The sequence below is a fragment of the Lampris incognitus genome, chromosome 6 (genome assembly GCF_029633865.1).
Source record: "Lampris incognitus isolate fLamInc1 chromosome 6, fLamInc1.hap2, whole genome shotgun sequence".
In the NCBI taxonomy this organism is placed as follows: domain Eukaryota; kingdom Metazoa; phylum Chordata; class Actinopteri; order Lampriformes; family Lampridae; genus Lampris; species Lampris incognitus.
This window is the reverse complement of record NC_079216.1, coordinates 68748656-68770666: the sequence shown is the minus strand read 5'-3', so window position 1 is coordinate 68770666 and position 22011 is coordinate 68748656. Positions and strand designations below refer to the sequence as shown.

Sequence of the window (22011 nt, the reverse complement as noted above, 5' to 3'; positions counted from 1 at the left end):
GACACCCCTTCCCCCTGTGACTCCTGACCTGAGACAGGAACGAGATGAGAGGATTCACTCTCTCATTATCGCAGTAATGGCATAACTGATTGGCAGACAGGTGGAAGACCGGCTCTGTAAGGTTCTGGCTGGCCACCTTACCACACTCCATATGGTCCAACAGGATGGAGCGATGAATGGAAGAACAATGGGCAGATGGATGGATGCATGCATGGAAGGGTAGATTGGATACAAAGGATGAATGGACATAGAACGTGGTCAGCATCTGTTTCCATGGGAACCTTGCTGTTCAAACGAGCCATTCTGTGATGACACCGCATCACTGTCTTTACATCAAAGCAGAATGGACAGCAGCCGGGACGGCAGGATCAGCAGACATACCAGTTAAAAGGATGGAGTAATTACAGGATGAACAAACAGTGAAGGTCATCAGTGCCAACTTCTAGGGGAATTTTGTGACTCTAACAGACCGTGTTAGGACAGAGAATGAATCTTCCCTTAAACATGAGCAACACAAAAGACCAATGAGGGGAGAAAAAGAAACAGAACATCAACTTCAAGTCAGAACAAATGAGGCAGGGTAGAGAAACGTGTGGTTCAGCTCGAGGGCCTTTTGAACCAAGTGAGTTGAAGAGCGGTGATCTGGTAAAGTGTGAGTAGCTGAAGCTCCCTGTGACAGCAAACACTCCAGCCCATCTGCAGTCAACAGACACACCTGTCTGCCTGCTCTGTCTGGCTGACTCGTCTCACACACACATGTGCAGACATATGCACTTGCTCAAACAAAACACAGTACACATGCATGCACACACATGCACACATACACACTTACACGCACATACACGCACAGGCTACTTGGGCTGAAAGCGAGGATTGATCCAGCTAGGGCCCCCTCATTTCCATTCAGTAACATGCTCCCAGTTCAACCTTAGACTCAGCACTGTGTTGTAAGCAGCACATCCCCATGCACTACCGTGTGACTGATTCCAAATCAAATCATGTTTGACATCAGCATTTCCCTCCTCTCCGAGCAACGGCATGCTGGTTTTGTCCTACTGTCAGACACGGGCAAGAGCAGAGATCGAGCTCAGGAGCTCGGGAGCACGAGGGGTTAGCGCTCGGCGCTCGCCTTTGTCTGAGAGTGATGCGGTTTACTAGCCAGAGGGCAAGGGCAGCAGTGGAATAGAGAGGGCAGCAGTGGCGGCGGCGGAGGAGGAGGAGGAGGAGAGCAGCATGATGAGAGAGGAGCGTCAGCTCAGCCTGACTCGTCTGTCTGCTGCACAGAGTTGAAAAACTCCAGTCAGGTGATGTAAGATGTACGGTGAGAAAGGGAATGAGAGAGCTCGAGGAGGGGGAAGGGAGAGAGACAGAGAGAGAGAGAGAGAGAGAGAGAGAGAGAGAGAGAGAGAGAGAGAGAGAGAGAGAGAGAGACAGAGACAGAGAGAGAGGGAGAAAAAGGGAAGGGGAGGAAGAAAACAAAAACTAGGAAGGAGCAGACAGTCATGGCGTTTTTTTTTTTAATGTGCATAGGCACGCCACACTGCGGCTCTGGTGTCCAAGCAGGGGATGAGCTGCCGATCCCTTGCCCCAGCACTCCGGCATCGCTCCCCTCCCTCCTCTCACCCTATTACAGATTTCTCTGACCCTGGGGGGAAGCATGGAGAGAAAGAACAAATTGGGCTAACCTTTCAGTATCTGTCTATGTGGTCACTAAAACAAACACAGAAAGTGGAGGACGGAAGCAGCTCTGAGCCGAGACAGACCAAGTCAGGAACAGACGTGGGAGGCTCTAACTGCGCTGCCCAGAGCTGTCTGAAAACAAGACTACAGAGGTACGTTAGCTTTTCTGTGTTTCGTCTCCATGACAGAAACCTGAGAGGGCTTCGGTAAGATGTCCTTTGCATCAACGGGTGACGCCGATCAAGTACGTTGTGACGGCACAATACCAGCATTTTCCACAAGCTATGTGAGCGGCTGCAGGGCTCTGAACCAAGATGGAACAAATTCCCAGTGACGGTAAAACATACTCTATGAATGTGTTTTCATCTCCCAAAAGGAACTGCAGAATCAATATCCATTATTTCATACAATAGGGGGTTACCAAGTGAAAATGTGAATCCTGACTGCTATTGATCATTATCACATGAAAAGGCTCACAAGGAGCAGCCTGGCGAGAGGCTGATGATCAACATCAAGCTAACTAAACCTAAGAGCAAGTGTTTAAAGCGTCAGCCATGACACCCGTGGTTTTTGTTCAACCTGTTGAGACCTATGGAAGGCATGGTGATGCAGTGCTGTCTGAGCAGCCCAAATCCCTGAGATCCACGTGAAATTAAACATGAGTCAGCAGAGCTCTTACGTCAGCACCATCTCCACAGCCAAACAAATAAAGCACGGATGAACCTGGGTGCAAGCTGGTCGTGATGTCCCGAGGCATGCTCAATAATCCATGTGAGAAATCACAGGAAGTTGAATCAGTTCATCTGGACACAAGAAGTCGACACTGACGAGGTCACTTAGATGAGTGATGAGGTGTTTCCCTCAATAAATGCTGTGTCCAGATGAACTGATTCAACTTCCTGTGATCTTCGTGATGTCATATCCACTGATAAAGAGCTTGTTCGGTCATATCTGCCGGATGGCCACAAAAACTTTACATCCTCTTCAAACTCGCCACTAACTGCCATGCTCTTCTTTTATCTTGTTTGATTATTTGCTTGATTATCTTGTTATCAAAGGCTTGACAGATGAACAAGTCAATGTGTGTCAAAGGGGAAAAGTCAGGCACACAAAGTACCGTCTGGGTATGGAATCTGTAGCATGTGAATATACTAAACAGCAGTAATGGATGAGAGAGAAAAAGAAGAGAAAGACACAGAAAGAGAGCGGGTGAGACAGAGTACATTTGTATTGCAAAGCATTTTCACATAAAGGATAATATGTATATTTGTCATGCCAATAAAAGTACATTTGAATTTGGATTTGAGAGAGACAGAGAGAGTGAGAGTGTGCGAGAGAGTGAGACAGAGTGAGTGATTAGTGAGAGACAGAGTGAGAGACATCGAGAGAGAGTGAGACAGAGTGAGAACGTGCGAGGCAGCATGAGAGAGAGTGTGAGACTGAGTGAGACCGGGAAAGAGACAGAGTGAGAGTGTGAGAGAATTTTTTTGAAATTTTTTCAAGTGTGAGAGTGTGAGGCAGAGTGAGTGATTATTGAGAGACAGAGCGAGAGAGAGTGAGACAGAGTGTGAGAGAGCATGAGAGAGCGCGAGACAGAGTGAGAGATAGTGAGAGTACGTGAGAGAGACAGAGACAGAGTGACTTTGGCAATACGTTTTTGTTCATATTGCCAAAGTTGTTTTACATGCTTTGGCTATACGTACAAAAACGTATGTCATGCCAATAAAGCAAATATTGAATTGAAAGAGAGAGAGAGAGAGAGAGAGAGAGAGAGAGAGAGAGAGAGAGAGAGAGAGAGAGAGAGAGAGCGTGTTGGATAGAGAATTAACAAGCAGAAGAGCTGCAGATACAAGAGGGAGAGGGTGAGATCATGAGGAACAGAGCATCACGCATGACAACAGGAAGTTAAGTGATGTCACTAATCCCTGAATCTACAACACTGGAGTGACTTGTAGCTAATGCACTTCCTGTCAGGGAGACTGGCGCTGGTTTGTAATCAATGCCGATACGCAGTGACACACGGCTCATTTAGAGAACACACTTTCCTCACGTTCCCGACTCTTAAGGCGGTAACCTTTACCCAAAAAGCTGCAGATAAGTGAATTACTATTTTTTTTATTTCTACTCTTCCATTTTGTTGTGCCAGTCCTTTATCCATCTGTCACTCCTGCTGTCAAACATGCGCTCCCTTCTCCTGTCACGTGCACATGTTGTTCAGGTGATACAAGCATACACTATTTCCCACCTGCATGCCATTAAGAAAAAAAATTGATTAACAAACTACGACCACATGCACAGCTGACCCCCCCCCCCGAAACAAGCAAAACCCACTCCCACACATGGACATGCAGGAGCGGGTGAAGCCACCTGATTCCTTCACAAGCTTCTTGGCTGCAGCGACACGCAGTGACAGTGCTCAAAAGCCACAAACAAGCACAGCAGCAAAACACATTAGCCCCACATGTGAGAGCAATTGGTGAGATTTGGAGGACAAGGAGCAGGAGGGCATAAACAAGCGCTCGGCAGAAGGGTCACCCTTCGCCGGCTGACTCACTGCGGAAGTGCAACATGTGATTTGCTAACAGGATTAGGTATCGTTATCGAGGGTGTTTGTGAGGGCGCTTGTATGGCGGTGATGAGAGCTTGGATTTCATGTTATTTGTGAGGCTTGTTTTTCCTTTCCTGGACTCACTGTCACACCAACAACACCCATGCTTCTGTGTGTGTCTGTGGACACAAACACACTCACATGCTACACTAAATCTGTTTGGCAAGCAATGCCTGAAGATGAATGCCCTGTAGTATAAGCATGTAAAAAAAACCTTTAAAGTACTGTTTTTACACGCGCCTACATGTATGTGCACAGCAAGGTATGTAAGCAGTGTGAACCCAAAAGGCAATTTATTTCCTGTCAGTTGTCATGTGCTTTGGTACAGTACTGTCCTTCTCTCCGAGTACAAGCAACTTTACTCAGCCTGAGGACATCCTGCTTATGGAACACATACGGATCTGTGTCCACACGCGATTCAGCATGACATATATAGTCCCAGTATTCCCATTCCTCGAAGCTGCGAAGCTACGCAGATCCCTGAAGAGCTACACTCAAGACATTTCACAGCAATCCTTTTTCTCCTAAAATGCCATTCGCTCTGTGAACTGAAAATAAAGTCCAGTCTACCAAACAGTGTATTTGTGGTCTGGGGGCATTTCTACACAGTCTGCCGTGCCCAGAGACGGACACACCAGACAAACAAATGTCATGTGCCCGTTCCTTGTCAACATGGAAACCCCAAAAAACCATTATCCAATAAAAGTCACCTGGCAGCGAGCGAGATGGAGAGGTGAATGGAGAGAAAAAAGAACCTCGTCAGCAGAAACACAGATTGCATGTAAAGCAAGCACGAGTGAAAATGAACATGACTCTTTTATCATCGCACACAACTGAATTTTGTTCACAAAGGCTAAAGGCATGCTAAGACAGCTCCCTAGTTGTGCTTTTTTCCTGACTGCAGCCCTCTCGCCACAGTGAGCAAGTGTGTGCTGTGTCAGGAGAAGACCAGCCAGGGGTTAAACCTTCTGCGAGCGCTCGCGGCTCCCTGGCTGGCTGACCTGCTGGCGGCATGTGGACAAGCCTGAGCCATGTTCCACTGCTCCCATCACACAACCTGGGAAAACCCTGCAGGATGAGCTCACGCACTGGCAGCCAGCGTGGCACCGTGCGCCTGACACGGTGTGTGTGTGTGTGTGTGTGTGTGTGTGTGTGTGTGTGTGTGTGTGTGTTTGTGTGTGTGTGTGTGGTGGGGGGGGGGGTTGCGCCCGGGTGACAATCTGCCTATGTGCATGTCCGTGATGTGCTTAGCAGTGAGAGGTTGGTAATCTGAAAATCTGCTTTGCCTCAGGCAGGTGATATAAAACTTGGCAAAGGGGAGGGGGAGTGAAAAAAGGGTGAGAAAGAAAGAAAGGAGAGAGAGAGAGAGAGAGAGAGAGAGAGAGAGAGAGAGAGAGACGTGCAGATAGCAAGACAGTGTGATAATGACAGGAATGGGTATGAAAGAGGGGGAGGAATGAGAAAGAGTGTGAGGCTGGCTTATATTACATAACTGGCTTTTTCAGTCCTTTGTCAGCAATCAGGTGTGTTTACATGCGACACCAGGACACACATGCATGTCCTCACGTACATGTAGGGAGCATGAAATAACACCTCACACATGCACGTGGCTGCAGAATCGTATCCGCCTTCGGTGTCACTTCCTGCAGTGTGAGCACAACAAAAAATGGTTCGTGTATGAAAACAACAACCTACACACAGCATCATGTTTCACTTGGCCTCCATTTTTCCCTAACAGGACATCTCAGTGGACAGTCGGCAGCAACACATTCTTTCAAGGTTTCTTTCCTAAAAGGCTCGCTCGCCCCAGACACAGCGAGGGCAAGTGGGGACCCAAACAGTCATGGAGCGGTCCTTAATCTGCCTGCCAAACAAGTTCGCTGAGGGCCAACACAACACATCTCTTCTCTGCCTGCCGCAGATTTTTCTACCGCCATCAATGTCCCTGGCACGACCCAGGGAGGGAGGGAGGGAGAGAGAGAGAGAGAGAGAGAGAGAGAGAGAGAGAGAGAGAGAGAGAGAGAGAGAGAGAGAGAGAGAGAGAGAGAGAGAGAGAGAGAGAGAGAGAGAGAGAGAGAGAGAGAGAGAGAGAGAGAGCAGGGCACGAGTGGGACAAAGGGGAGGGAAAAGAAGGGAGGGAGAAAGGAGACAGAGAGCAGAAAAAAATAAGGCAGGCAGACAAGACGTGATGGAGGGAGACAAAGCATGAGAGGGTAAGGGAGGGAGAGAGGCATTCAGGAGAGGAGAGAGAGCGTGCAAGAAAGAGAGAGAGAGAGAGAGAGAGAGAGAGAGGAGAAGGTGGGAGGTGAGGGAGGGAGAACGTGATGGTCCGCGTGACGCTGGCTCAGCCACTGCAGGCTGTTACGTAAGTGCACACCCTACCCTGTCTCCTCATGGACTGAGCAGACGCTGCAGCTCGCCAATCACTCTTCCTGTAGCCGCTACCCCCCCCCCCCACACACTTCTCACATGGCTCCTCACATGGCTGCCTGCCTCCCCCCATTGCTCTCTCTCTCTCTCTCTCTCTCTCTCACTGACTCTCCTCCACCCACTCAATGCACCCAAGGGGAGCCACCAACAACTGCTGCCTATTCTCTCTCTCTCTCTCTCTCTCTCTCTCTCATCGGTCGTTCCCTTCCTTCCTCCTGTGCAGTGAGGCTGTAGCTCCACGCTCAGGTCTACGGGGATATGACAAAGAGGCCACAAACACATGCTTGAGCACATTCATGAACACCTACACAAATTGACATTTCACACTTTGTGACTACGCTGTCTGACTTCTCCAACAAAAATTATTTTTTAAAAAGCCACCCCCCCTCCCCGACAAACACTTCTGATGTTGTTGTTGTTCCAAAGAGTTGTTGAATCATTAGCTCTGTGGAATTAGAAAAGTCAATTTTATTGACATGATGGAAACAGTCTGGCAGAGCAAAATCCTTGCAGATGACACCAAGTTCGATTTCTACACAGGGATACACATACACGAGAGTATGCAGCCCTGGAAATGGTACCAATGCTGCCGCATTGGAAGGGTATGGAAAAAGTGAAACAGACACGAGACCACATTTGGTACTCCTGTTCAGACTGGGAATCTACACGGCATGTCATCTCTCCTCACTAGCACGAAGCAAATGATCTGGAAGCCCTCCTCATCTTCACCAACACATCTTACAGCTTTTTGAGACTTCCTGTTCACAGCGCCTGCATTGATACACAAACAGCATGTACGTCTCCCGCTCTTCTTCTCCCCAAACCTTGCTCACCCACTCCTACGGGTGGGTCTCTGGCTGAGAGGGGATATGGTAGGAGATGCACTCCTGCACCCCCTGCTCACTGCAGTATTGATTTGTTTGTTCATTGCTTGCCCCCTCCTTCTTCCCCCACTCCCTCCCTCCCTATTCTCCCTCTCAGTGTGAATGTGTCCTCAAGTGCCTCTCTGCCTTACATAACATGGAAAGGCCCACAGCATACTGATGAGGGAAAGTCTGGGCTCTGGGCCCACAAACCTGGGAAAGAACAAGGACTACTGCACTATGGACAGGAGTACAGCCCTTCTGGCACACGAAGACAAGGCTCAATGCGCCAAACAGCAGCATTTTACAGAAAACAAGATTTAAATAGTTATGTGTTTCATGCTAAATTAAGACCAAGGCCAAGCTAAACTCAAGATATTATTATCGTATCAACACTATTTTCTGAATGACATTGTGATGGTGACAATAACTGAGTCTTTCAGACCTCTGTTCTGGTGACTGGGTCCTTCTGCTGCCAGCGGAGTACTCACCGTCTCCTCAAAGCTTTCCTTCTTGTCCAGCATCTCTCGGAGTGTCTGCAGGATCTTGATACACAGCTTCTCTTCTTTGTCCATCAGCTTCTGAGTGTGTTTGATCAGCCTGAGCATGACAGAGAAGTGTGGTATCACATCAAATGCCATTTCACTCATGAATCGTTTGTCTGAAAATGAAGACGCGTTGTGTTTGTGTTTAGATAGTCCCGGGACTCAGGTCAATCTCATACATTTACTCACGTACATGGTTCTCTTTAAATGTGATAATTTGTTGAACTCAAAAAAAAGGAAATTCGTGTTTTAATTTCTTATTTCCATGGGAAGTTTAAGGTCAGCAATGGAACAGAACCCCCGGAGCTAGCAGGGATACGGTGCCCTGCGATTAAAGGACTGTGTCGCTCCATCACTACACCATCCAGCCACTAGTCTTGTGTCCAACGGTGTGAATTTTAGCCCCTACTTAGTTAAAACAGGGCCATGTGTTCATTATCATCCCCAAAAGGGTGCAGGGGGCATGGAGCAGTGACTTACTTGGACATGAAAGCGCCGCTCTCGCAGCGCAGCCGAGCGCCCTCAGGGAACAGCAGCTCGGGACTGTGCAGAACATCCACCAGCACAGAGAACTCCGCCTGCACCATAGGACTGAACTGCTCCTCCAGACACGCCACAACCCCCTGCACATGCACTCACACACACACATACATACATACAAACAAACAAACAAACAAATGCATAAACACATCAACAAACCGACAAAAACACAAACCAATAAACACTCAAACACACAAACCAACAAGCTCACAAACCAACAAACACACAAACAAACAAACCACATCACACACAAACCAACCAAATATATAAATAAATAACTAAAACTGCAGAACATGATAAAGTCTGTTAAAAAAGTGCAACTTTCAGCACACCTGCAACTTTTCAATGATGTTTTTGTAGTCGGGGCCACCGAGGGGCTCCTTGCGTGGCCGTATGCGGGCAGTGTTCCTCCAGTCCTTGGCTGCCCGCTGCACCATGTTGCTATGGACCTTTAGGGACAGAGTGTTGACCTGACTGTCCAAGTCCACAGGGATTGCTATGGCCCGAGCCTTAGCTGGAGAAAAGAAGGAAGGGGAAACCTTTCAAATGACTTTCTACTAGCCTGGACATTAAACAGGTTTTTAACAGAAAACAGAACCAGACTGCGCTTTGTTTTACCAGAGCAGCTTATTGTTCAACAGGGCAGCCCCCAGTGTGAATCTGTGGATAAATACGAAGCAGGGGGGCGTCCAGGTGGCATAGTGGCCTATTCCGTTGCCTACCATTACAGGGATCCCAGTTTGAATCCCCGTGTTGCCTCCGGCTTGGTCAGGCGTCCCTACAGACACAATTGGGTGTGTCTGCGGGTGGGAAGCCAGATGTGTGTATGTGTCCTGATCGCTGCACTAGCGCCTCCTCTGGGGTGTCGAGGCGCCTGTTCAGGGGGAGGGGGAACTGGGAGGAATAGCGTGATCCTCCCACACGCTACATCCCCCTGGTGAAACTCCTCACTGTCAGGTGAAAAGAAGCAGCTGGTGACTCCAAATGTATGCGAGGAGGCATGTGGTAGTCTGCAGCCCTCCCCGGATCAACAGAGGGGATGGAGCAGCGACTGGGACAGCTCAGAAGAGTGGGGTGATTAGCCAGATACAACTGGGGGTGAAATAACTAAATAAATATGAAGCAGGGTGTCACTGACACAAAGCAGTCGAGGTCAGCTAGCCCCTTCCATGTAAAACAACCGATGCCTCCTGGTTGTACCTGGTGTCTTCTATGGAGCGTGTTGTACACAAACCTGACAAAGGTCAATATGGGCAAAACGCTGGTTAAGGTGTGAGTTTTATATTCCCCAGCTGTGGAACTCCTCCTTCTTCTTTATCTGGCCTATAGTCCAAAGCCTAAAGGCAACGACACTCACCGACATCTGCCAGTGTTTTGATGCAGCTCTCGATGTTTGCCTTCTGAGCTGAGTTGAGCCAGGTGCAGTTGTAGACCCTGAAGGCAGACTGGAGCAGCTGGATGAAGATGGGCTGATTTGTCTGAGAGAACAGACATGAAAAATATGAACAGGGTGAGAGAGAGAAAACATTTACATCTCTGTGAGAGGAGCGGCTGAAAGTATTTGTGAGATACTTTGAGATAACTTCAATAGGACACACGAGAGAGAATAAAAACGCCTAAAACCCCTTAAAATCTGCTGCATTACAAATATCTATGCTGAAAGGTTTTGGTAATGGGTAGAAGATGCAGCCTGCTGTCAAATTTTATTGGTATACAGTAGTAACAAGTTGTCAAAGGCTTTTGATTTGTCATAAATGGGCTTTTCCCCCATACAAACACCTTGTCTACTTGTCAGATGTGCAGTAAAATACCTGCAGGTTGGAGTTGTTGACAGAGAACTGAGAGCTGAAGAAGCCTTTGACAATGGCCATTACTGTCTCTGTGACATACTTTTCCAGCGCCAGGTCGGCATGATTACGGTCTGTGGTGCTGTTGCACACCTAAAAATTCAATAAGAGAAAAAAGAGGGAAAGATCATGCCTGCACTCTTCTGTTCAGCATACGTTTATTTTCACACCTTTCCACTTCTATCTCTGCCATTAACTTCCACAAATACATTAGGTGAAATGACAGAGTATGAAAATGTAAGTAGGCCTGACATGTATCTTCACACAAACTTGACCTCTTTAACAAGTGGAATCAGTCCTCATATTTTAGCAATCCTACAAAGGTTTCACCCTTAGGTGTAGAAGCAGGGTGAGCCAGTGGGTGTCGCATTCCTGGAGCAAGTGGGGATTACGATACTTCTAAAGGTATGACAATGGAGGCATCAAAAGGTGAACCCTTACGTCACCCAGGACAAAAAGGGTGAAAGGACATAAATCTGAGAGCCTTACAGTGGACATGTCAACAAGGAAGTTGTCAAAGAGTTTCCAGATGTGATTAGACGTATAGATCTCCTTCATTTCCACCTCTGTGTCCACATAGCAATGGTTCACAAAGTTCACATAGGCCATCTTCACCTAGATGACACACAGTGGAGGCAATGAATCTTAGATACACTCCAACTTTGAGAAATATCAATAAATTCCAGACTGAGCCAAGTATTTGAATCCACTACAAAAGAAAAAAAAAAACAACAACATTGTGGCTGTGTTTATGATTAAATCACAATATTGTCCATCCTTTACCTCTGGTATACAGTGAATATCGGTGACAACTTTGACAATGTCATCCAGTGGTAGCAGAGAGTTACATTTCAGCTCAGTGTAGACATTTTTGCCCTCGGTGCAGGCGGCCAACAGCTCCACCAGAGTGTTGTGATAGGCCAGTGATCCACCTTCATCTGTCCGTTCGTGCTCAGAACCCATCATTTGTACCAACAGCGGGAACGAGGAGCGGTCATTGTAGAATATCAGCACGTCCTCTCCTCCATTCACCAGCTGAGCATACAAACACACACAAAAAGAGCCGTGCAAATGTCACATCAGGAATTTACAGGATTTGGGCAAGATAATGGGAGTATTATAATGTCTCTGAACTTATAAGGTGTCTTTTTGTAGGAAAGTATTAATCTACTTATCTCCCTCAAAGGCACGGTCAGTGCTAAACAGTAATAAAATCTTGATTCTGAGTGACACTATCTGCCCCCTTCATCTTTAATAGTTGCAGAATATGCAGTACAAAGTTAGACACCATTAGAAAATCTCCAATAAATGCATAACATTTGAGGTTGTGATTATTTGCAATATTTTTCAAGGCAAGTGGTATAACAAATCAAATCAATTTTATTGATATAGCACGTTTAAAACAACTGAGGCTGCCCAAAGTGATGTACAATTATAATGAAAAGCACACAACAATGGCAAATGAAATTAGAAGTAAAAGACACAAAAGGTAGTAAAAAGGTATGAACAACAGCAGCGAAAGGTAAGGACAATATACAAGGCAATATCAAAATATGTCCACAAATGAAAAACAGAAACAGAATAAAACCTGAGATCAAATTAATAAATTAAAAAATAAAAGATTATAAAATATTAAAATACAAAAAAACCACTGGGAACAACCAAAGGCCATTGAAAACATGTACGTCTTGAGTTTTGTCTTAAAGGGTTCAATGGAGGGGGAACATTTGATCAAAGATGGAAGGCTGTTCCAAAGTTTTAAAGCTACCCCCATAAAGGCACAATCTGCCTTACCCACTAGCCTTGTTCATGGAACAGCACTTGCTCTGAGGATCTGAGTGGCCTAGACTTGGAGTAGGGGCAGAGAAGATCTGAAATGGACAGGGGTCCCAGCCCATGCAAGGCTAGTACAGGTGTAATGCTGACTCTTTTTCCAGTACCAGTTAGTAGTCTCGCTGCAGCATTCTGCACCAGCTGCAGGCGAGACAAAGAGGACTGGCCAATGCCTAGGTATGAGTTGCAGTAATCCAGCCTTGAGGTGATTAATGCAGTGGTAACAGTCTTCATATGGTTGGAGGAGAGGATTGATTTCAGTTTAGCAATGTTTCTCAGCTGAAAATAACAACCTTTGACCACAGAGTTAATCTGTTTATCAAATTTCAGTGCTGAGTCAACGATGACACCTAGATTCCTGGCATGAGCATAGACATTCAATGTCAAAGGCCCTAGGCAGCTAGCGATACCCCGTGTGGTATTGAGAGTACCAAAAACAATCACTTCTGTCTTATGATCATTCAACTGAAGACAGTTTTTTGCCATCTAGTATTTCACATCCTGGAGGCAATTAAGTATGGAAGTGATGGACTGGGAATCCCTTGGATTCAATGGAAGGTATATTTGTGTGCCATTGGCATAGCAGTGAAAGGAGATATTATGCTTCCGGAAGACAGAGCCTAAAGGGAACATATAGAGAGAAAATAAAATGGGCCCTAAAATGGAACCTTGAGGTACTCCACAAGTGATTGGGGCAGCAGTCGAGGAGAGGCTGCCAATCTTAACCGAAAAAGTCCTGCTGGAGGCAAACCACTTGAGGGCAATGCCCTGGATGCCAACCTGGTCCTTGAGACAGTTTAATAACATACAGTGATCAAACGTATCAAAAGCCACACTGAGGTCTAGAAAAAATTTAAATGGCACATTAACCACAGTCTAAAGACAACAGTAAATCATTTGAGACTTTTAGAAGAGCAGATTCTGTGCTGTGACGAGCCCTGAAGCCTGATTGGAATTTCTGCATGATATTATTATTGCCTAAATAAGACAGAAGTTGTTTGAAGATCAATTTTCTCCAGTAGTTTGAACAGGAATGGGAGCTTGGAGATGGGATGGAAATTATTTTGTCTGGCAGTTTGTCACACAGCCTTTCATTTACTCTAAAGAAATCTGTAGCATGTCTTTTCTCCATTTACGTTCTGCCTTTCTACATAGTTGCCCAAGAGCACAGGTCTCACTATTTAGCCATGGCTGAGTTTTGGCTCTAGGTTTTCTAACTATCAGAGGGGCAACATAATCCATGATGTCTCCACAGATTGAATTAAACATTGTGATCAACTGGTCTGTGTTCAGCTGAAGGGGTTGAGCATTAGTATTGCTAAATAGAGAGGAGGCTCTGCAGGCATCTGAGAAATTACTTGCTATAAATGTATTTATAGAGTGGGAGTAACAAACAGGTAATTGAGGATTGAGGACATTGTGAAACAAGGTGGAGAACCTCATAAAATGGTCTGAGACACCCAAATTCTTGACATCCAGAGAGGCAATGGTCAGGCCAAGCATAAATACTAAGCCCAAGGTATTCAATTCAATTGAATTCAATTTTATTGTTATTAAAAACAATGTGCAGGCACATGTTAAAAATGAAATGAGGGCTGTGGCTTCACCAAACAGTGCAAGACAGACACAGACAAACACAGCAAACACAATATAAGATATACACACATGAAGACCAAAGCTAAAAATAAGTTAAAAGAGAGCTGGAGTACAAAATATTTAAAAATATCTACAGACATTCAGTGGGTAGCCAGGTTCAGGTGGGCAACAGCTTGTGGAAAGAAGCTGTTTTTGAGCCTGGTAGTGCGGGCTCTGAGGCTCCTGTAGCGCCTCCCAGAGGGCAGGGGGGAGAACAGTCCATGGTTAGGGTGGGTGGGATCTCTGCTGATGCTCAGACCCCTTCGAAGGCAGTGTTTGTGATAAATGTCTTTTATGGCTGGGAGCTGGGTACCGGTGATATGCTGGGCCGCCTTGACGATCCGCTGCAGAGCTTTCTGGTCTACTGAGGTGCAGTTGCCGTACCACACTGAGATGCAGATGGTCAGGATGCTCTCTATGGTGCAGTGGTAGAAGTTGGTGAGAATTTTGGGAGGTAGACGGGCGCTCCTCAGCCTCCTCAGGAAATGCAGGCGTTGTTGGGCCTTTTTCACAAGGGCCTGGGTGTTTAATGTCCACGAAAGGTCCTCGCTGATGTGGACTCCAAGGAATTTAAAGCTGGAAACACACTCCACTTCCACCCCATTGATGTGTATGGGGGAGTGGCTGCAACTTCTAGACCTCCTGAAGTCCACAATCAGCTCCTTTGTCTTCTGCACATTAAGGACAAGATTGTTGGTAGTACACCATGGTGTGAGGTGCTCAATCTCGTCTCTGTAGGCCATCTCGTCATTGTCGGTGATACGGCCAATGACTGTGGTGTCATCTGCAAACTTAACTACAACATTTGAAGGGTGAGTTGGCAGGCAGGTGTGGGTAAAGAGGGAAAAAAGGATGGGGCTCAGAACACAGCCTTGAGGGGCACCTGTGCTGAGGGTCAGGGTGGAGGAGGTGTGGTCACCTAACCTAACAGACTGCGGTCTGTTGGTCAGGAAGTCCAGGATCCAGTTACAGAGGGAGGGGTTGAGGCCAAGGGAGAGGAGTTTGGTAGTTAGTTTGGCGGGGATGATGGTGTTGAAGGCAGAGCTGTAATCTATAAACAGCATCCGGATGTATGTGTTGTTAAGTTCAAGGTGGGTCAGAGCAACGTGCAGGGCAATGGCATCCTCAGTAGACCTTTTGGGACGGTAGGCGAACTGATGTGGTTCGAATGTGGGGGGGGATAATGTTTTTGATGCGAGCCAGAACCAGTCTCTCAAAGCACTTCATGGCAATGGGGGTGAGTGCTATGGGTCGGTAGTCATTCAGACATGTGGATGTTGGTTTCTTGGAGACAGGAATGATAGAGGTGGTCTTAAAGCATGCCGGGACTTTAGATTGGGACAGTGAGAGGTTAAATACAGGTGTGAAGACCTCAGCCAGCTGGTCGGCACATTCCCGGTAGACCCAACCCGGTATGCCGTCTGGTCCGGCAGCCTTCTGTGTGTTCACTCTGCGCAGTGATTCTCTGACCTCTGTGACTGATAGAGTGAGCACCTGGTTTTCTGGGTGGCTGGGGATTTTTGTGTCCGGGTCAGTATTGTTCTTGTCGAAGTGGGCATAGAAATGATTTAGCTTGTCTGGCAGGGAGGCATCATGGACAGCGGGACCGCGATTAGAGCTTTTGTAGTGTGTGATAGACTGAATGCCTTGCCAAATTCGCCGAGGATCAGAGCTATTGTGAAAGTGGTCCTCTATTCGTAGGGAATATTTATGTTTGGCTGTTCTGATGCCCTTTTTGAGGTTGGATCTGGCTGCGCTGTAGGCCTCACAGTTACCTGACTTAAATGCTGCATCCTGGACTTTCAGCAGCTGCCGGACCTCACTGGTCATCCAGGGTTTCTGGTTTGGAAAGGTGCGGACCGATTTTTTTTGTTGTGACACTCTCAGTGCAAAAGTTAATGCAGGCTGGTATGGCAGATGTCTGTTCATTAATGTCTGTATGGGAGCCATGGGTAGCTGAATGTGCAAAAATACTCCAGTCTGTGTTTTCAAAACAGTCCTGGAGTTCAGAGACTGCTCCTTCTGGCCGGACAGTGATTGTATGGCCATGTTTATGAGTTGGGCTATCAACATGCTGAGTGAAGTGAAAAGAGACCATAGTTCTAAAAAGTTTAGCCACACTGGCATTAGATTGAAATGAAAATCATAATCCCCAGAGATTAAAATGTTATCAAGGTTTAAAACAACTGATGATAGAAACTCAGAAAATTCAGTTAGGAAGACAGCATTCTGTTTGGGCGGGCGATACACAGTTATATATAGGAAGGGATTAGTACCATCTCTGTGTCCTGGGTACGACATTAAACTGCAACCATCGGGTCGTCAGCGACTTAACCGGCACCCCCACTTCAACCCTTGGGTTGTTGTGAGGAGGTTGTGTGGACACCCAGCAGGACTAAAAACAAAACCTGTCAAAGGGTGGATGAGTTCATCTGTGAACCAACGGCCATCCATACCTGGAGAGGAGATAGGGACCATCAGGTACTCCCCCTACTGAAACACAATGATGACTCAACAAAGACTTGTTGAGGCATCAGCTGTGCTCCTACTACCTCCATAGGTTACGGAACTGATGATGAGGATGAGTACCATCTCTTTTAAACATAAAAACCTCAAAACCGGTGTGAATATTACAAACAATGGGAGTGCACCAGTGACATTTTAAAAAAAATAAATGCGATGCCTCATCCACAACCACTAAGCCTAAGTGTGCAAAAAAAATCATAATTGGGGGCATATAATTCTAAGAGCTGGCTATATTCAACAGCCTCCAGCCAAGTTTCAGTAGAGAACAAAAAATGTATGTGGGTGAAGGCGATAAACTCATTCAGAATAAAGGTCTTATTTGAGAGAGACCTCATATTTAAGAGGGCCAGTTTACACATAGTGAGTGGTGGCGGGACAGTGGGGCTTTTTTTTTTAGGATTTTTCCCCCTTTTATCAATTATACCCGGCCAATTACCCCACTCTTCCAAGCGACCCTGGTCACTGCTCCACCCCCTCTGCTGATCCGGGGAGGGCTGCAGACTACCACATGCCTCCTCCCATACATGTGGACTCACCAGCTGCTTCTTTTCACCTGACAGCGAGGAGTTTCACCAGGGGGATGTAGCACATGAGAGGATCATGCCATTCCCCCCAGTTCCCCCTCCCCCCCAAACAGGCACCCTGACTGACCAGAGGAGGCACTAGTGCAGTGACCAGGACACACACCCAAATCCAGCTTCCCACCTGCAGACATGGCCAGTTGTGTCTGTAGGGACGTCTGACCAAGCCGGAGGCGATCCCCATGTTGGTAGGAAACGGAATAGACCACCACACCACCCGGACACCCCGGGACAGTGGTGCATTTTATGTGAAAAAGATGGTTTTTGTTTATCCTTTTAAAAGTGCAATGTGGATGGAAAGCCCCATCTGTGATAACAGTTTGAATAGGGAAATGAACTGATGAGGGTGTTAATGCCAAGGGGGGGGGGGACTAGCGCCAGAAACCATAGCCAGAGGTGACACCAGTGAGGGAGAGGGGGATTCCGGGTGGTGAGTGAGGAATGTAAACAGTCAGTCATGTCAAGAGGACTGCATCACATGCTTAATGGTAGTGGTTACCATTCGTAAGCCTAGTTTGTTTGGGTAAATTCTCTCCCGTAAAGTGAGACAACCAGTCCCAAAACAAATTCAAAAATTTCAATAAAACCCATATCATCGTCCATAGGGTTAGGGGTTGTGTCAGGAAGGGCATCGGACATAAAACCTCAACCAATCTGGCATAGAGCCAGATTGGTGGAGGCCCAGGTTAACAGTGACCGCAATTGGTGCTGTGGCCTCACAGAGTACTGATAGAAACTATAAAATCTGCTGTGGCGACCGCTGAGAAACAGGGAACAAGCCGAAAGAACATCATAAGCCCTACAGGCAGCCTGAAGTCAATTGTGAAGGCTAAGGACTCTGCTGAAACGACTGGCACCACAGCCCAGAATGGGAAAGGGACCTGAGATAAAACCAGATTTGCCACATTGTTTTAAAAGTTAAAAAGATGGTTAAAATAAATTTTGGTCAGCTCCAACTGTTGATGGACAGCGTCATTTGTTTCCACATGAACAATAATTAATTTAATGGAGGTCGGGAGGAAGGCAATAGATCCGGAAGCTTTAGGATGACAGGGGCCGTGGTACCAGGGAGATAGCGTGTGGCAGTGTTGATGAAGCGTACACTTCTGATTATGGAATAGTAGAGTGGAGTAGTATAGTATAGTAGTAGAAGTGGAGTGATAGTATAGTGGAGTAGTATAGTGTGGAATAGTAGGGGAATGTATTATGGAATGTAGCATGGGAAAAGAACGCACAAAGGGAAAGAGACTGAGTTCTGACAGGACAAAACCACTCACATTCCGTGACCACCGAATGTGGCGATATCGCCCAGTGTGGATGGGCTGACTAGACAGGCAAGTGTTGTGGTGGAGATGGGGTCCGTCGTGGGAGAATGGTCCTCTGCTGGCTCCGGAGGAGAGAGACCTCCAGATCATCTGATCACAACAGCCTCCATCACCAACCTGCGACGGGAGAAGGGAACCTACCCCGGCTGTTGTTTGGCTGTCCCGTGATGGACCGACCAGCCGCCCGATCAGTGCTGGCGACAGGTGGAGGAGACCGTGGCTCCAGCTGTAGTAATAGAAGAGTCCAGGATAGATGGTAGCGGGACCATAAAGGTATCAGCCGGGTGGACTGGAGTCTTATCAGACAGAATCGCATAGCGGTTTGAGAGAACTAAGCGAGAATGTGGTCCAGCCTCCACTGAAGCACTCTGACCGCCATGAACCACCTCAGCCCAGGATGTCTGAGACCAACAGAAGGACCAATTAGGTATGGAACTCAGGACAGGGACCTTGGGTCTGGCTCCTGTTCGAACCCATGCAGCGTCTTGCTGGACTGGGATAGCCGCCAGTGGTGAGATTACATTAAGGTCCACAGTTTCTGAAGCATTGGTGGTGAGCAAAGCGATCCCCTCCGATCCCTGCTCAGAAGATTGTCTGCTCTCCATAGCTGGTGGACAAATAGATCGGGCACCAGTGTCAGAACCGGTACCAGTATTGATCAATGCTAGCCACGGAAGGGTGGCAGCGGAGTCCGAGAACAAGACTTCTGACATTTGAGACAACTGCATATACGAGTTAAGCTTTGCCTGGGTAGAAGCGACCGAAAGAAACCCTTCGATCAACCTGCCCTTTTCACGGATTTCATTCTGCAGGCAGTGGATATTGTCCTTCAGTTGTGAGTATACAAGTTCACAGTCCTCACACACGGCCATGATTTGTTGTACTGACCTATGTATGCGGCTTTAGAAGTTTTATCCTTGGGTTATTGTAGTTGAAAAGGTAGCAAGTACCAGGCTCAGGTAAACAATCCAAACGTCCAGTGACTAAAAACTTTTAACCGGTTAAAACACGTGGGTAAAAACGACAAGGATCTAAAAAGTGTGTTAAAAATTATAGCTTAAAATGGATAAAATTTATGATGGAGAATCTGTCATCTGTCAGACATAGACCACGCTGACACCATATACAGCATTAATTAGGAGAGCACTTGTTCCTTGTGGAAAGGGTCTTTGCCTTCCTAGAAGAAAGCTCCCACCAACAGAGTAACACATCACATCTTTGCTCAGACATGTTACATTAAAAGCCATTTGTACTTTCTGTTTTCATTTGTTTCCATCGTATTCCATTATTTTAACCACACGGTAGAATAATGGTATGTCTTGAAAGAGTCCCATTGTGCTATTCTCACCTCTGTCATCACTTTGTCCTGACACTTCTTCACATATTTCCCATCAGCTTTCACAATGGTTTGCAGAAATTTAAGGTACTGAACATGTCTTCCATGTGTCTCGATGCAGTGGACAAAATGGTGGACCACACGGTCACTGATCTCATTACACAGATGATAGTTGTTCATGAAGATGTGACGCATTGTCTCGGCTTCCAGCAGCTGGGAAGAAGAGCACACATATTTAGACATCCCATAAACACAGTACTGGTTCACACATTCATATTCTCTTATTTAGACCAAAGAAAATGAAAATGAGCATGCACCCAAAACCAAAGATGAATATTATAGGGAAATATGTGCTTTTAAAAAAAGACTTTTCTACTGTCTGGGCACCGCTGCCTTGAGCCCTACACTCATCACTGGCCGTCATATAGGTTGTTCTAGGTAAAAGTATCTGTTAAATGTCAGGAAATCAATGGAAAAGGCATTGTAAAGTAGCTCATGACTGGTAACTTTAACAAATGACTGTACCCCTGGGGTGAGGAACAGGTTCAGGTGTTTATGTAGAAGAACTTGGTTCTGAGCATTCCCTCTGCAGAAGTTCTGCAGAAACGTATGAGCCAGCGTCATGATCTCATTCATCTTCTCATCACTCTGCAGATGGACAGAACCAGGCAAATGAAGGAAATCAAGTTAGTAGAGAGACAGAGGCAAAACACATCCTCACATTTCACTGAGACCTGGCAACATCAAAATAAGAACATTTATTTGTCTGAGGTCTGGGCAGCTCACCTTCTCATAGGGGATCTGAAGCAAGTCCAGGACCACAGTGTGAGCACCCATGTTTTTCAGCAGCCTCTGCTGCTGTATGCGGCTCTTTTTAATGGGGTGACAAAGCTTGCTGAGCCGAAGTAGGATCTAATGATTCAATACACACAACCATTACAGACACATGATGTACTAAACAGACACATAACACAGGTAAGCAAGGGGGGAATGAAGCTCACCTCTTTGACAATGTTATAGTTGTTTGCTTTATTGCTATCAATCTGAGGTTTGATATCCCCATCCTGCACTGGGCTCAGGACCACCTCCTGCCAAAGATATGAAGGAAAAAAAGAGCAGTCAGCTGAAACTACATTTAATGACCAATTCAGAAGCCACCGTTACATTTCCTGGTAAATCTAACTGCTGTAAGATTTTCAATGTCGCCGACGCTCGATGACTCACAGTGAGTTTGAGATGTTCACATTTCTGCCAGTTATTTTCTTTTAATGGGGTGGGGGGATGATCTTTGCCCTTTTCATCACGGTTTGGCAAGTCTAATTCCCTATGCTTCCAAGATCTCACCATTAAACTGCCACCATGTTGATCACCAAGGTTATAGACCATATCACTGCTTCTGTTCACCAATCAGCTGCAGGTTTCTCAAGGAGAACGTAACATGTGTGGTGGCTTCCACCATTTCCACCACATCCAACCACAAGTGTACAGTTGCCCCAACACCTCTAGGGGTCACTATTTGCAATGATGAGACATATTAACCCTTTTGCCTCCCCACCCAAAAGCACTGCCGGCGACCTTAAGCCAAGTTGGAGACAACACTGGAGTTCTAACCATGAACCTCAGCTTTGGGATGCTAGCGTATTAGTACACCACTAGCTATTTTTAATTGTGGTGGCTGGATGGTAAATATATTTTCATAAGAAAAAAAATAGCGGGAACCCTTAACAGACAGTACAGTACCTCACTGTTGCGTTCCTTGGCCTGTCTGTCCCCGAGATCTTCACTGATGTATCCGCTCTTCTCCACCCAGAGCTCCGACTTCTCTACAGTCAGACGCAGCTGGTCCAGGTCAGCCTTAATCTGCTTGTAATTTTCCACATCCTGCTCTGACACTAGTAGCTGGACCTGGCAGACCAAAACACACACACACACACACACACACACACACACACACACACACACACACGCTTGCTGGTAGTCCATCGAGTTACTGGTGTGGTGTGTGAAAGCAAAACTCAGCCAACAGGTTTTGCCACACTGGGGCTCTAGTACTCACAACTTGCCTTTTCAGAATTGATGTTCATTCTACAGGGGCACCATTGAAAGTATTCTAACCATTCTAACCTCCTGGCTTGGTAACTGCGAAGCGACCGAACAACACCAGCTGAACAGGATAGTGAAGACAGCTATATAGCAAGATAATTTGTGCCCCTCTCCCCTTCCTGTTGGAGATTTACCATCAACGCCATGTTCGCAGAGCCT

The 22011-nt window shown here is 46.5% G+C and overlaps 1 protein-coding gene across 1 annotated transcript in view; it reads right to left on the bottom strand.

The window, feature by feature from the left end:
* Positions 1-22011, bottom strand: part of itpr2 (inositol 1,4,5-trisphosphate receptor, type 2) — a 159517-nt gene that overhangs the window by 70878 nt on the left and 66628 nt on the right. Inside the window, exons 26-37 of the mRNA XM_056281998.1 lie at positions 21490-21654; positions 20751-20837; positions 20536-20661; positions 20275-20397; positions 19762-19962; positions 11297-11548; positions 11003-11128; positions 10478-10606; positions 10024-10144; positions 8999-9180; positions 8607-8749; positions 8055-8181 (exon numbers count right to left, since the gene is read on the bottom strand). Of these exons, the coding sequence (XP_056137973.1) occupies positions 8055-8181; positions 8607-8749; positions 8999-9180; positions 10024-10144; positions 10478-10606; positions 11003-11128; positions 11297-11548; positions 19762-19962; positions 20275-20397; positions 20536-20661; positions 20751-20837; positions 21490-21654 (1782 nt within the window). The remainder of the gene's footprint in view (positions 1-8054; positions 8182-8606; positions 8750-8998; positions 9181-10023; positions 10145-10477; positions 10607-11002; positions 11129-11296; positions 11549-19761; positions 19963-20274; positions 20398-20535; positions 20662-20750; positions 20838-21489; positions 21655-22011) is intronic.